Source organism: Falco punctatus, assembly GCF_963210335.1.
Source record: "Falco punctatus genome assembly, chromosome: 8".
Lineage (NCBI taxonomy): Eukaryota > Metazoa > Chordata > Aves > Falconiformes > Falconidae > Falco > Falco punctatus.
The window spans coordinates 18,268,323-18,282,652 of NC_137588.1; the positions used below are offsets into that span (position 1 = coordinate 18,268,323).

The 14,330-nt window shown below is 41.5% G+C and overlaps 1 protein-coding gene across 3 annotated transcripts in view; it reads right to left on the reverse strand.

Annotated features, from left to right (window-relative positions):
- AGPS (alkylglycerone phosphate synthase) overlaps positions 1 to 12,236 on the reverse strand; it is a 58,272-nt gene extending 46,036 nt beyond the window's left edge. Inside the window, exon 1 of one of the 3 annotated variants that reach the window (XM_080400372.1) lies at positions 10,295 to 12,236. In XM_080400372.1, coding sequence (XP_080256498.1) covers positions 10,295 to 10,818 — 524 coding nt within the window. In that variant the 5' untranslated portion in view covers positions 10,819 to 12,236. The remainder of the gene's footprint in view (positions 1 to 10,294) is intronic. The other 2 variants (XM_080400373.1, XM_080400371.1) reach the window with 2 other exon arrangements.
- Between the last annotated feature and the right edge of the window lie 2,094 nt (positions 12,237 to 14,330).

Below are 14,330 nucleotides of genomic sequence, written 5' to 3' on the forward strand. Positions count from 1 at the left end.
TGTAATATTCACTCACAAAAGGGCAAGGATCCACTCATGTCTGATAGCACAGGAATGCCTTGTGCTATTGCACTGACATTACAGATTATGAAAAAGTGTCTTAAAGCATGTTATGCAGTCTTGCCTATTTTCACACATTCTTATATTCCATATATGTGCATTTATAAATATTGTATATATTCATAAATTCCACAAAGACAGTAATTCATACAGTTGAGCTGTTCCCAGCTGTGAGCAAGCTGACACAGAATTGGCCAACTCAAGCAGCATTTTTTTTTCTTCAAGCTAAATGTTCCCCTCAAATCCCCATCATTTTAGTCCTCCTCAAGGCAAGATTTCTCCCTCTGCTGTCTAAATGTAGTATTTCTATATAACTGATCTCTGTAGTCTGTCAAATCCTGTAAAGTCAGAAGAGACTTGATATTAGTAAGTGAAATTTGAGGAAGGCTCAAGCAGTTTCCCCCCCAGTTTAGAGAGGGAAGTCCACTTGCAAGATAGTACCAAAATAAGCATGCCAAGTATTATGCATGAAACAGGCTAGAGAAACCAGCTGCAAAGCTGGAGACAGTCAGACAGACCACGACACAGAAGACCAGGCTCTAAAGCAACATGAGAAACTGCCGAAGCACAGCTTTGAAACCACCATTAGTCCTGATGTTGGTACAGACACATACTTCCCACAAAATCCAGGGGAAGTACTATTAATTCCGGCACTGAACAAAGACCCAGGTAAGAAGTCTTTCTGCTAAGCTGCCTGCATTCCCAGCTGTTTGCCTTTTCTAAAGGCCTACTTTCCTAGGTTGGTGTTAAGAGTACTTAGTGCTTTGATCAGGCTTTAAAACACAGAAAAGAGGTTAAGAGTTAGAACTCAAGTTTATTTTCAGGTTGAACTACTCCTGAATAAAATAAGTACACAAAGGTTTATGCTGCCAGACAACACAGCTGCTTTTATTGGTGTGATGAGAACAATTAAATTAAGATCTAATATAACAGACTGCATGTGTGCAGAAGAACTGCTAGTTTAAAACATCTCAGCTACCTCATAACACAAAATCAGGAGATCTCCCCCCATCCTGCATAATGGGCAGTATTCTATCTTATGGCAGGAAAACACCACCATGAGAAGTCACACATTTAATTTATATTCAAAATTATACTAAGCGAAACAAGGTTTCTGTCTGGAGACAGGAAAGGCTGTTTTTGTAACAAGCCATCTTACATTTATTCTTTCTTTTTGTTTCATCATACCAAAGTATTGCCAGTTCAAGAACTGTTGTTTGATTAATTTATTGTAGTTCCTAGCACTTCACGCCTACATACCAAGAACACATTAGAGGAAAACCTGCATGCAGCTCCCTAAAAAAAAAGAAGCCTAAACAGACCAGATTTTAAAATAAGGATTGGTTAGTCAGCACTGATTTGTAATTGACATAGCCTACAGGAAGAGCTAGCTGTTGAGATCTTCTTGCGTATTATTTGAGAAGTATGCCCTTCATGAACAAAAGCTCAAGACTCAAGACAATTACTTTAATCACAGAGAAAAGCAGGAGACATCCAGAGATATCTACAAGCCTCCTTGACTACTGAGGCAATGTCATACAGATACAATTCAAAGACTGTAGCAGAACTTTTCTTAGGAAGAGTGTTACATATTAGCTAACATATTATTCAGAAAAGGTGCAAGCAGCTCTGCAAGACAGAGGCCAAGGCAGTATGCTGTTCCTCCCCAGGTCTGCCTCACTACCCCAGCTCCCTCAGTTAAGGGAAATACACTGTAAGACACACCTGCTTTGCATTTCCTTGTCTTTCCAGCTTACATTTGGAAATCAAAGCTGCAATTTGACAGCATAAGAAACAGAAGGCAAACAAGGAAAAAGGTCTTTTTCTAATCATAAATGTTCCTTCCCCTTCTTCATGGTAATACTGCCCTTTTGCAGCATTTATACACGTCACCATTCCTTCGAAAGAGCTTTTCACACCCCAGCTCCAGCACAGCACTCCCACTGTAATACCCTAGTGTAGCAATTAAGAGTTGCCTGCCACATCAGCATCACACACCACATTTGCCTCTGCTCTCAAGAAAGATCCAAATTGTGACTGAGCAATCAATATAGCCTTCTACATTTCCCAAGATTTTCATTCCCAAAAATCTCAGTGTTAAACTTATACTCCAGAAGAGTATAAAGGGCAGAAAGAGTTACTGAGCATCTGCAGACCTAAGCACACATTAAAAGCTCCCTCCATGCATGAATACTCAATATATCCAATCCTGGCTCTGACACCAAGGCACTCAACAAATTGACCTGCAATTAATACATACCACCATTATACCCACCTAGACTTCTACAAACTATGTATCCTCTAACACATCAATATTTTGTACCATCTGAAGCAATTTACCTTGCAGTAGTAGTTGCTATCCTTGTTCTCCAAAATTTCAAGAATTTAACTAAAAATAACCTGAATACCCTGCATAATATCTGAAAACACTGAGTATCATCTGAATGTCTCAAAGCATGTTAAAAAATTCCATGCCCCAACCTGAAAAACAAGAAAGATGCTCAGTTTGGCTTAGTCAGCTGACATTCATGCTACGTGTGTTCTATGTGTAGCAAGACAATTTATACACCCTTCTATTTTTCTTCCCAGCCCCCTTTCCAAGAACATATACAGCAAATACTCATCAACATTTTGTATTATTCTTGCTTTGAATTCAACGTTACTCAGCTCTGTATTGTTATCTGAACTGTCTCATCTAAAGACAACAGCTTTCCTATTCAGTACATTGGCTTCAACCAAATACCAGGGCTCACTAACTCTACTTTCGTCTTTGACAGAAACATGGAATATTTTAGTCAGAAATAGTAGGAAATTACCAGTTCTTTCTGCCTTCTAACTTAAAAGCCAGAAATTCACTACTGAAATGTATGAAGTAGTATAAGGCAAAGCTTGCTTAACTTTTTTAATACATATACACACAAAATTATATTGCCTGAAGGGAAAAAAACTGAAAGAAAACAAGTTACCATGGAAACAGTGACAATAGGAGATGAAAACAGTGTGACTAGGCTAAATGAATTTAGATATTTCACTTTCATTGCAATGCCCAACACTGAAATACTAGTTTGACTATGCAATAAAGAATTTTTACAGCAAAATACAAGTTAAACTTATTCTGTGCTTTTCTGGAAAACTGGCTATGGAATAATCAAGGAGACACTGGGCAGGATGCTGTTCAAGTCCCAGCACAAGGCACTATATTAAGCCCCCAAATGACCATTAAGGTGCCTACAAACTGGGCAGAAGCTCACAAGGTGACAGCATGCCCAGCCCAGAGTGGGGCAGGAAGGTGGCCCCTGACCCACCAGCTGAACTAGTGCTCCCGGGGCATCCAGTCACCTAGCTGAGCAAGCAGAGGCCCCCAGACCTATGCTACTGCAACGAAACTGTACCTGCCAGCACTCTCCAACTTTTGTGTTTTAGCAAGAGGCACAGTGACTGGTTGAAAAGGTTCTTGTCTCTCCCTAGGAAGCCGAGGAACAAGCACAGGGTCTCCCACAGGTATCCAGGCTCAGCATGCAAATTTCACCCACATGGAAATTAAGCCATGGATATAGTTTTTCAGTTGTTTCAAATCCACATCACAAGTACATACGAGACATCTGCATGCACAATACTTATAACCAACAGTGGAGCAGAGTTTTCTACTGCAAAACAGAAGTATCACCAACAGTTAGAGCCTTTTATTTTCCAAGGTCTAAAGCATGTTGATATTGTAACACCGGAAGTAAACAAACTTTTCTGTTATGATGAAGTTATGAGATTATGTTCAATGAAGTATCAGAACCAAGATAAAGTAATGAATGAACTCCAAACATTAGCATCACATGATTTAACAAATGGAATTGCTTCATTACACCATACCATCATTACAGACATACCATCTAAGCACAGATATATCAACAAAACTTCCCCCTTCCCCAAAATAATCTGCAGATATGGTACTTTATACACAAAATTGAGACAAACAGGCTAATTTACTCAAAGAACAAGTGACAGTTTCATGTATTTTCTTCAGAGAAGCCAGATGAAGAACAGTTCAACCCAGCTGAATCAATGCACCTCAGATGGATGGCCAAGACACATCAATTTCCTTACAATAACCATCAGCATTTTCAATTCAATCACTAGCTGATACTCAGCATTAAAGCAACATACACATAAAATGCTCACAGACACCCCTGTTCCATGATCCAAGAACCCACACATTCTTGGAAATTAGTTTAAAGTGGCAGTTTTAAGAACTACCCCATGGACCAAAACACCAGTATTTGCCTAATGCAGAGGAGTCCTGCAGGTTGCAGAGTTCTTGCAAAACTCAGCACATGGGTGCAGTAAAACTGAGGCAGTATTATAGTGTTAAGGGGTTACAAGACCCTACCCAACAGTAACTCCTCAAAGCCCACCTCAGCTGGGCTTTTGGTTACCAACTCAGATCACCAGCTTGAAATTCAGGACACGGGCGATACCAGGAGGTCACTGCCACTCTCTCCTGAAGCAGTCTGGGTTATATAGTCACACTTCACAACCACATAAGCAAGCACTCCAGTGTTTTTGAAGCCAGTAGTACATTAGTATCAGGTGCCTGGAAATTAGAAAAGGGAATATAACCCAAGCAATCCCTTCAAGAACTGCTTTGTGAAAGCATCATTTATCTGGAGAATGCCATGCTGCAGGCAGGGAGTATCTGCTGTACTTGACATTCTTGCACTACTTCCCTCTTGGAGGATCTTCCCTGCAGCAAACCAAATGTAATCGCTCTGAAGTCAAACAACATCTGGTTTATAATCTTAGACACATTCAGGTTCTGCAGCCCACACTTCCACTACCCCCCTGCAGCTGCACATACACCTGATTCAGTTGCTATTCTGTTTGCTGAATATCTGATATAGCAACACAAGCCTGAGTTCATAGCAGTGTAGCTCATAGGTACTGTAAACCTACAATAAGCACCAAATGCAGACACAAGATTTCAGGTCTAAGACTTCAAGGGTTTAGGTACACAAAAGCAGTGTGCTGCTTTTTTAAAAAAAACCCACACTGTTCTGATAAAACAAATATTAACTCTCCTTACACATGTTCCTAGCCCTATTTCATTATTCTTCATTTCACCACATTGTAATAAGCAAAGCCCCAGGGAACAAGGAAATTTGTGTTTCTCTAGTGTTCTTTTGTAGAAAGCTTATGTCAATTAGGGTGAATTAAAGACTCAGGAAAGCCAAGACATTATAGCTATGCTTCTTGGTAGACACTTAGTCAAACGATGATTTTTAAGCTATCTCTATTCCACCTACCACTTCCACTGACACCAGCTTCTTTTATCTTTGAAGAGACTGCTCTACTACAAAAATGCACACACATGGCTACTTCCAGTTTACTTCCAGGCAGTAAACAAATAACAACTTAAAGATATTTTTTATAACACTGCAGATCAGTCCTTTGAGAAGTATTTTTGAAAGCTTGCAAAACCAGGAAATCTGCTTCACTATGTTAAAAAACCCACCACCAGACAACAACTGACTAACTTGGACAACACTGTTTAACCTACTGCATAAAGAATTTTTAGCATGCTCTAGCAAATACATTAGATAGCTGCTAAAGAAAATGTTGGCCTGTACCATCAGCCCTGAAGACTTGCACACAACAGCCCAGTTTTGTATATAACAACACTGCAGAGGCATTATGCTTGTCCACCACATTCAGCCTACAATTGATTTAACACTTCACATTACTTGTTCTCTACTAAGAGGTACAGTAACATTTCAGAAAAGTCTAGTTGGTTGCAACCTGTTAAAACTACAGGTGTCCTTACTTTAGTCCAGCTCAAAGTAGCTTCTAGGAAGTCCAAGTAATTACTCCAATCTATTGCATTAACAGATCATTCTATTCAGTTTAAATAAACAAATCAAGTTTAAATAACTATATATACGCACATCTATTTTCTTGTACATATCAGATCTCTGTACATATCAAAAAGCCTATCAACATTTTCAGGTTTTGCTATAAACTTGTATTTTAAATATTAAACATACTTTAATTTCTACCTTATATCTAGGTTTTTTCTAATAAAATTTAACCAATGAATATGTCCAGTTTGGTTTACTTGGTATCACATGATCAAACAATTCAAGTCATATTACTTAAATTCTTACAGATTTCTTTCATTTCATCTGGCTGACATTCAACTACTTGGAACTGCTGACAGACAGGAATCACTGTTGCATATGAAGTCACATTTGCCCTCAGATTATGACATTTTTATCAGATTAATGCTTCCATATGAGATCATCTTACTTCATCTGTTCCTCTACTTCAATCATTAACCTTGACTAGCAATTAACTCCTTTGATGCAATCAGAACCTCCTGTGAATAGCCATGCCTTCCTCAAAGCAACAGGCTCTTACTCCTCTGATTTGTTAAGATTTTAGTTGCAACAGCCCTTACCTTCTTTGCTGTAAGTTTCCACCACCTTAAGCTCAGAAGTCAGCTATACTAGAATTCAGTTTAGCGTCAAATGCTGCTTAAACACTATTGTCTAAAGAGTTAAACATTTACAGTAAAGATTGCTTTGAGCATTGGCAGCAAGATATGAAGCCTCTGCTGTTACTTGTTAAATTCAAGTAGTATCAACTCCTTAGGAGTTAATGTTGCTGCTTAAAGTCATAATCATTACAAGCAACTACAGCAAGAATTGCAAGAGTCTATATGAAGGTATGGCAATATTAACATATTACCCTGCGAAACCTGAGTGTGCGCTTGATACAGACACACAGCTGACTATACACGCATCCCTTGGTTTATCCTGAATAATAAGAGATCCACAAGCCTCTCTTCATCCCACAGGAAAGAAGCTTCTCCACAAAGAGAGCAAAAATCAGGAAACCCTACCCTGCTTTCTCTTGCTCCAGGACAGAAGAACTTTAAGCCTATGAGCTACTGAATCAACATCTAGTTAAAAGGGAGTATTGATTGAGTGTAACAAGGGCCAAAGTGTTTAAAATTTTATTTGTATAAATCACAATACAATTTTGGCAAGATTAATATCAGTGCAAGCTCCATCTCTGAGGCACTCTTACTTTCTAGCATACATAACAGTTACTCTGGTACAACTGTGTTCTAGGGAGTTATACTGCTTTGAGAACATAAGGTGCTACATGTTGAACACTTCATGTGCTTCACCTTCAAAATAAGCATATGTAAGTTTTTAAACTCAAGACTCACCAGCAAGGCAAGCTTGCTAATAACCAGTCAACAGCATAAAGTTCAGAAAAAGTAATTTCAAGGAAAAGTTCTTCTCCAACTCAATTTTTTATTAAGTTTTTCAGCATGCCTATCACCCTGTTAATGCTTCAACACACATTGTATAACTATGATCCCCATCTTCCACTGCAATACTGAATTAAAATTCAAGCCAAGAATGTACCAAGGAGTAACATCTCTCTACTCTTACGGTAACTAAGATCTCCCTCAAGAGGATACTCTTCGAGTATAGAATTGCTTGTCTTTTTAGAGGACTTTTCCCATCTCAATCACTGTAATTCTAAGAAGTAGGGAACGTATTACATTCTTTAAACACATCAATTTGCAAAGACACTGTTTAGCCTTCAGGGACATTTTTCTCTGGAAACAGGAACAGTTAGGTGAGCACCCACAGACTCGGTCAATTCCACATACTCTCCTTCCTCTCCTCACTGGTGATGAATAATGTCTGGATAAGATCCTTAACAGTTTGGTCATTGAACTATCAACAAGAAAGTCATGTTCCTGCAGGTCACTGTCTAGTGACTATTGGATAAGCAGCCAGAATTTTTTTTTTTTTTCTATGATCAGAGACCTAACATCTAAAGTACTCCAGATGCTTGTTTGGGTTTTTTTTTTTTTCCTTATCACAGGAAGTAGTCTACTTCACAGAAGAAACACAACATGAGGAGAGTGCAATAGTCTGTAGTCTGCTGCAATAGTGTCTGTAGCTTTGACACCACTTCAAACATTACAGGTAAGATGCAACAGGCATAATAAACAAAAATCTTGCTTAAGGTACTTTTGGCTGCAGCTTTACTAGGAAAAATTTAAAGTAATAGTTCAAGAGAGGCAGAAAAGCTGAATCATCATATAGAAGACTGCAAGAAAAAAAAGCATCTGGACCATCCTGGTATTGCTTATAGGTACAGTGATACTGTGTGGCTTCTATCTACAGGTGAACTATTTTTACCAGATTTTTTTCAATCAACCTTCTGGGTCTCACAAATAGATCAACCAGCTCCAGACTAGCTGAAAGTCACTAGAACAGGACTCAGGTGTTCATCACTTGCCACCTCCAAATCAGTATAGGCAACAGAATTGTCTCCCTCCCCATCACTCACTGCAAAATTGGGTATTGCTCTCAAACACAAACTCTACCAAGATCCTCATATCCGAGCTATATTTAAGTATTAGAATTTTCATATGCAACATCTCAAACATTTCAACTGCCTTTCAGATGTTCAAAGGCAATCTTAAGACAGAGATACAGCTCCCTTTAAGGGGTTGGTGGGGTTTTTTTTTTCGTTTCTATATACACAAAAAGTCTGGGCTTTAAGTACATCAAGACAGTTGTACCTGTGGTGCAGACCAAGTTATCCAGCAGTTGTACCGTTTTGTTCATAAAGTGCTTGAAGCAACATAATTTTTATTCTCAATGCAGAACAAGTTATTTAGAGTAAAAATACATATCCATTATAATCCTATAGCAAATCCTAATATGAGAGAGCTATGTTAATAAGTTATAGAAGTACAGGTGGTAAGTTCACTATGACTGTTTCTATAGAGAAAAGTAGCTATCCTTTGAGTCACATGCATCTTCACAAAAGCTATTTTCTCCTGTTCAAGGGTGCAATAACTGGCTGTAGAACTTATGCAAGAATCGATTTAAAATAAAACTCTGAAAATTAGCTAAACTGTTACTTTTTCAGAAACAGTGATTTCTTCCTAAATTCTAACCAGAGAAAAACTCAATATGGAAGGCAACAATTCCAGTGAGCAGCACTGTTTGTACACTGCCTGCAAAAACATCAAATCCCCTCAGTGAGAGGGAGCTAAAGGCTTTCTAGGTTGTTAACACCTGACCACATACCTATGACATCCCAGTCCTCCCAAAGCAGGCAAGCTCAGCTTGTGGCTCTAGGCCACAAATGGCCTGTTAGAACAATTCAGACTGTCCCTTGCTCTCTTCTTAAAAAAAGTTGAGAGCAAACCATGGGCTAAATGGATTTCCCGCAAAAGATCACGAAGTCTCTTATCCACTACTTGCCCTACCTGCCTTTTTACTGCCCCATACACTAAGATACTAGTCCCTGTACACAGCTTGATGAAAAGTAGTAAGCTGTCTACAACCTAAACCTTAAAATGCTCTTACGGGACAGCAAGCCAACACACATATAGAAAAAACACACTGAGAAAGCGGAAATCCCAAAACAAATAAGTCCACTCCAGCACAAAGGTGATATCACAACTGTAGCACTTAAAAGAATCTACCAGAAAAATAAATCCAAGAGCCAGTGAAAAAAAAATTTAACTAGCCAATCTGACTAGTTGTCTTCCTTGATCTCACATGACCTCAAACTCCTTACTACTAAACAGAGCAAGAAACACAAAAGGTAGTGAATATGCTTAAAACTATTAATTTCCAAGCAGCTCTAGTTAGAGCCCAATGTACGGGTACACTGTTGGCAGCACTCATGTAAGGTGGAGGTTCCACACTCCTGCGAACAGGACCGAAGGCCAGTACACAAATGGCGCTTCTCACACGTGCTGCATTCTTCATTATAGCAGCCCCACAATATTTCACAAACATTAAACCGCTCCTCCGGTTACTAAGGTGACTGTCAGAGCCTTTCCATTTTCATACAACCCCGCTTACTACAGAAACAAGTAAGAGGCTGAAGACCACCTTCCTTCGGTTTCACCCGGCCCCCACAGTGGTGGGCCGCCTCAGCACTTTACCCGCGCTTGGGCTTCACCCCGTCCTGCCTCCCTCGCTGCCCCCGGCACCTCCCCGCCCCGCAGGGCCTCCCCTCAGGCCCCGACAGCCCACGACCGTCCCGGGCGGGAGCAAGACCGCACTCCACAGCGCAGGCCGCCCTAGTCCCAACCCGCACCGACAGCCGGCCGCTCCGGGAGACCGCCCAGCCCGGCGGGAACTCCCCGGAGCGGCCCGGGGCCCGATGCCCCGCGGGGACCCCCGCCCGCACCCACCGCTTCTTCGGGATGGAGCCGGAGGCCGGCCCGTCAGAGCCCCCCTGCGCCTTGCAGGGGCTCGGGGAGAGCGCTTCCCGCTCCGGAGCCCGCGGCGAGCCCCGCAGGTGCCCCGAGATGATGCGCAGCCGCCGCAGGGCCGAGGACGGGGAGTCGCCGCCGCCTCCCGCTGCCTCCTCTGCCGCGGCCGCCATCGCACTTCCGTGTTGTGCCGCCGATCGCCGCCGGGTGAGAGGTCGGGCGAGCGGAAGACGCCTGCCGGGGCCCCCCTCATATGGGCCGTCCCGGCATGCAGCGCCGCCCGCCCCGCCCCGCCCCGCGGCAGCGGTGCTGCCGGCGGCCCCGGGAGGCGGCCCCGGGAGGCGGCCCCGGCCCGATCCGCCCGGGGCTGTGGCCCGACCCCGCGCGGTTTTCTCTGCCTCAGGGAAAGGCCTTCGAAGGCGAGGCCTGTGTCCGTGAGCAGGTGCGCAGCCCGCCACAGCAGCCGCCAGCCCAGGCAGCTCGGGGCTTACGTGGCGAAACATGAGAGAAAGGAGGCTTTATTGGCGGTTTCTCACCTCCTGTGCTATAATTATAGCCCCTGTAGATCTCTATAAGCAGCCTTGAGAGAACACAGAGGTACATGTTCGTTAAAGGTGAGGATTGCCTAAGTTAATGATGAAATGCTAATTAACGTCAATAACATAGGTGGGTTACTTAAGAAATAGGTTGGTGAGGTGACAGATAATCCTACAGGAGTTACAGTATTGTTGACAGGAACGCAAGTACCTGGTGAGTGGAGAGCTGCAGAGCCAAGTGCCTCTGGCAGTTCTTCCCCCATACATTGCTGGAAGAGAGGCCTCTGATGATCTGTGCCCCCCGGTAAACCCACACCACGAAATGAACGCTGACTGGTGGGAATACATCCCCTTCTGTAGCTGAGGCAGCTGTGCCCTGTGAGAACAGCTGGAATTCACCCTGTAGCACCACTTTGCAGTGGAAGAAGAGCTGGGATTTAAGAGGAGATACAGATGTGACACCAGCCCCAGGTGCTGTCCGCTACTAGGAATTTACCTTCATGCACTGGAGCGCTTTGGTCAGCTTTGAATTTCCACTCAGAAAAGATGTGGAAACTGGAAAGATTTTAAAGTAGAACAGATGAGAAGAGGGATTTTTTCATCAGAGAACAAAAAAAGGCTGAACAAACTGACTCCCTTAAGACTAAGGAAGATAGGTTGTCAGTCTTCAAATATGTAAAAGACTGCTTGCTATGAAGTGAAAAAGGGAGCAATCAATCTGCCCTTCACGTCCTGACTATATTGGTGAGAAGTAATCATCTCAAACTGAAAGACAGAACTTCGGAATTAGCATTAGACCACTTTCTAATGGCAGTGAAAATGAAAAACTGTTGTCATCTGCCTCAGTAGAGAACGAAGTCACCTTCATTAGACAGTATTAAGAACAGACAACATACATCTATCAGAGATGATACCATTACAAGCAATTCTGCTCAGGAAAAAGTGATGGGCTAGATGACCTGTTCAGGTTACTTGCAACTTTTTTCCTGTGACTTGAAATACCTCACACTGTTGAAGCCTACTCAGTTGTCACACAAGACCTACTTTCATGACTGGCTTTTGCAGTTGGATGGCACTGACCAGTTTTTTGGAAGTCTTGAGCCAGTAATATCTATGTGAATACTAATACATTTGTAATGACATTTTGCCTGTCATTGTTGCTTTATTTGTTCATTCCTGCCTTATATACTTCTATCCATGCTTGTGATGTATATGAAATAAAATCACATGAAATTCATAAAACTTTTACTTTCCCCTCTTTTGAATCTCTTTCAGGGACCAATTTCTCCCATGATACTTCAACATGATTCCTTTCCATTAGCTAAGCAACTAGCAGAAAGTTCTCCAGGGAGCAGCATCTAGCCAAAAGTTCTCCAGGGAGCAGTATGTAGTGCACAAGTGGTAAGACTCTGGTTCAGTTCCCTACTTCACATGTAATATTGGTGCCTCTTTGAGTCATAGCTCCCATATATAAACCAGGAATAACAGTATCTCCCTAGAGAGACTGATTTGAAGATAAATAGACTAAGAACTGTGTGTCAATATAGGATCAACCCCTATAAGACCTACCAATGAAAAGCAGTACATAAAAGCCACCCAGGTATTATTACTATTTGTTTTGCTTTTATTCTCAGTGTTGTTAATTTATTTTATACCCTTTGTGTACTTTGATTAGAAAATAGTCTGTAATTTTCCTGGGGCAGGAATTGCACTAGTTGCAGTGGGGTCTCAGCTTTAGGTTAGGTTTCTGGTATTACTGCAACATAAACAGCTGTTCCAGCAGTTTGATAGTTTGGTTATGGAGTTAAATTTCCCCCCTGTGAATAATTTGTATACTAGTTTCTGGATGAACTCATGCATACCCACATTTAACTGTCTGCTGCTGTGGAGGCAGTCTGTAGGGAACAAACACGGATCTCTTGACTGAGTTTCCATTCACATTGTTTACAGAAGTTCTGGATATAGCTGCAGGGACTTTAAGTCACAGTTATCTAAATCTTTCCACATTGCTGAACACTTGCAGAGAGATACTAGATTCATTGTAGTAGGCTTCAGATTTGCCTAGAATGTTTCTTTGTATCACAGACACTTGTAAAGAATAATAATGAGCCTATTGCTCATTTGTTTGGTCCTAATCATAGAGGTTCCCAGTAAAAAATTGAATTCAACTAGTATCCAATAAGCAGTATTTCTCACCACCTCAGAACTTAATTCTCAGAAAAGTTCCCAATTAATTTGCAAGCATGTGTGAGGCTGGAGATTTAACTGGGGCTGGCAGAGGCATGGTGGTACGGTTTGGAAACCAGTGAGAGCCCTTGTCTTACACAGAGCAAAGGTATAGCTAGGCCATACACAAGCTGTGAAAACAAAGGACTTTTCCAATAAATTTTCTTGCCTTGAGTGAAGTTCTTCAACAGGTTCTTGAAAATCACCCAATGTAATATGAGAGCCCCTGAAATGTAGGTAACGTGAAAAATTGATGGAAAACACATCCAGCCTCAGAAGCTCCAGCAGCTTACAAGCTGCTGAAATAGCAACTGTACACACATCCAGAAGAGAAGGTAGACTACTATATGCAACTTAAACTGTAAAAAGAATTTTGAAAAATTTCGAAAAAGCTTTACTGAAACCTAAGAAAGTTCCTGGTCCCAGCTGAAAATAGCAGGAATTGCCAGTGCTGTAGTACCTGCCTGTGCTGTTCCTTTACTGACTAAATAGCAGGGAAAGGTTGTGGGACTTTTTACTTATTTTTCGCTTTTAAAGCAGCACAGTTTTGAGTTGTGAGATAATTCTTAATTAACCTCACTGCTTCTGGGGGCAACAGAAGAACATTATCGTAATAGCAGTCAATGAGAAAACGAAAGTAAAGAATCCTTTGTGTTATAGAAAGATGAGGAATTAGAAACTTTTTTTCAGGAGTCTTCATTTCATGGCACTACTTGCAGGGTTAAAACAGAAGGAAACACCTACTTAAATAAGGTGTGATTTAGATGTTCTTGCTTTCTGCAGTGCAACTACTATTTAGATGTGATTGACAGTAATATATTAGGACACCTTTTTGCTCTGTACTCCTCTATAAAAAGCCACCACCTACAGAAGAGGTGGGGTTTTGGCCACCCTAGGTACAGGATGGGTGTGGGACATCCAGAGCTGAATCATGGGCTCACAAGAAGCTGATGAGGCAATAAAAGGAGGAAAAGGGCATAAGCCCTTGATATCACCTCTGGATTAGTCATTTTTTTCACCAGAGGGAAAAAAAAAAAAAAAAAAAAAAAGGCTTACACCCATTATGAACATGTCATTCAACACCAAGTAATTCATGCTCTGGGAGGAGTTTTGTTGATATTTGAATGGGCCGAGAAGTTTTCCTGAAAGGAGCCTATTTATCTAAGACTTATTTAGTCTTTGTGCCATTTTCAGAGAGTCATCAGAAACCCTGAGGGAAAGGCACCACATACATCATCCACTGCCAGTTTACT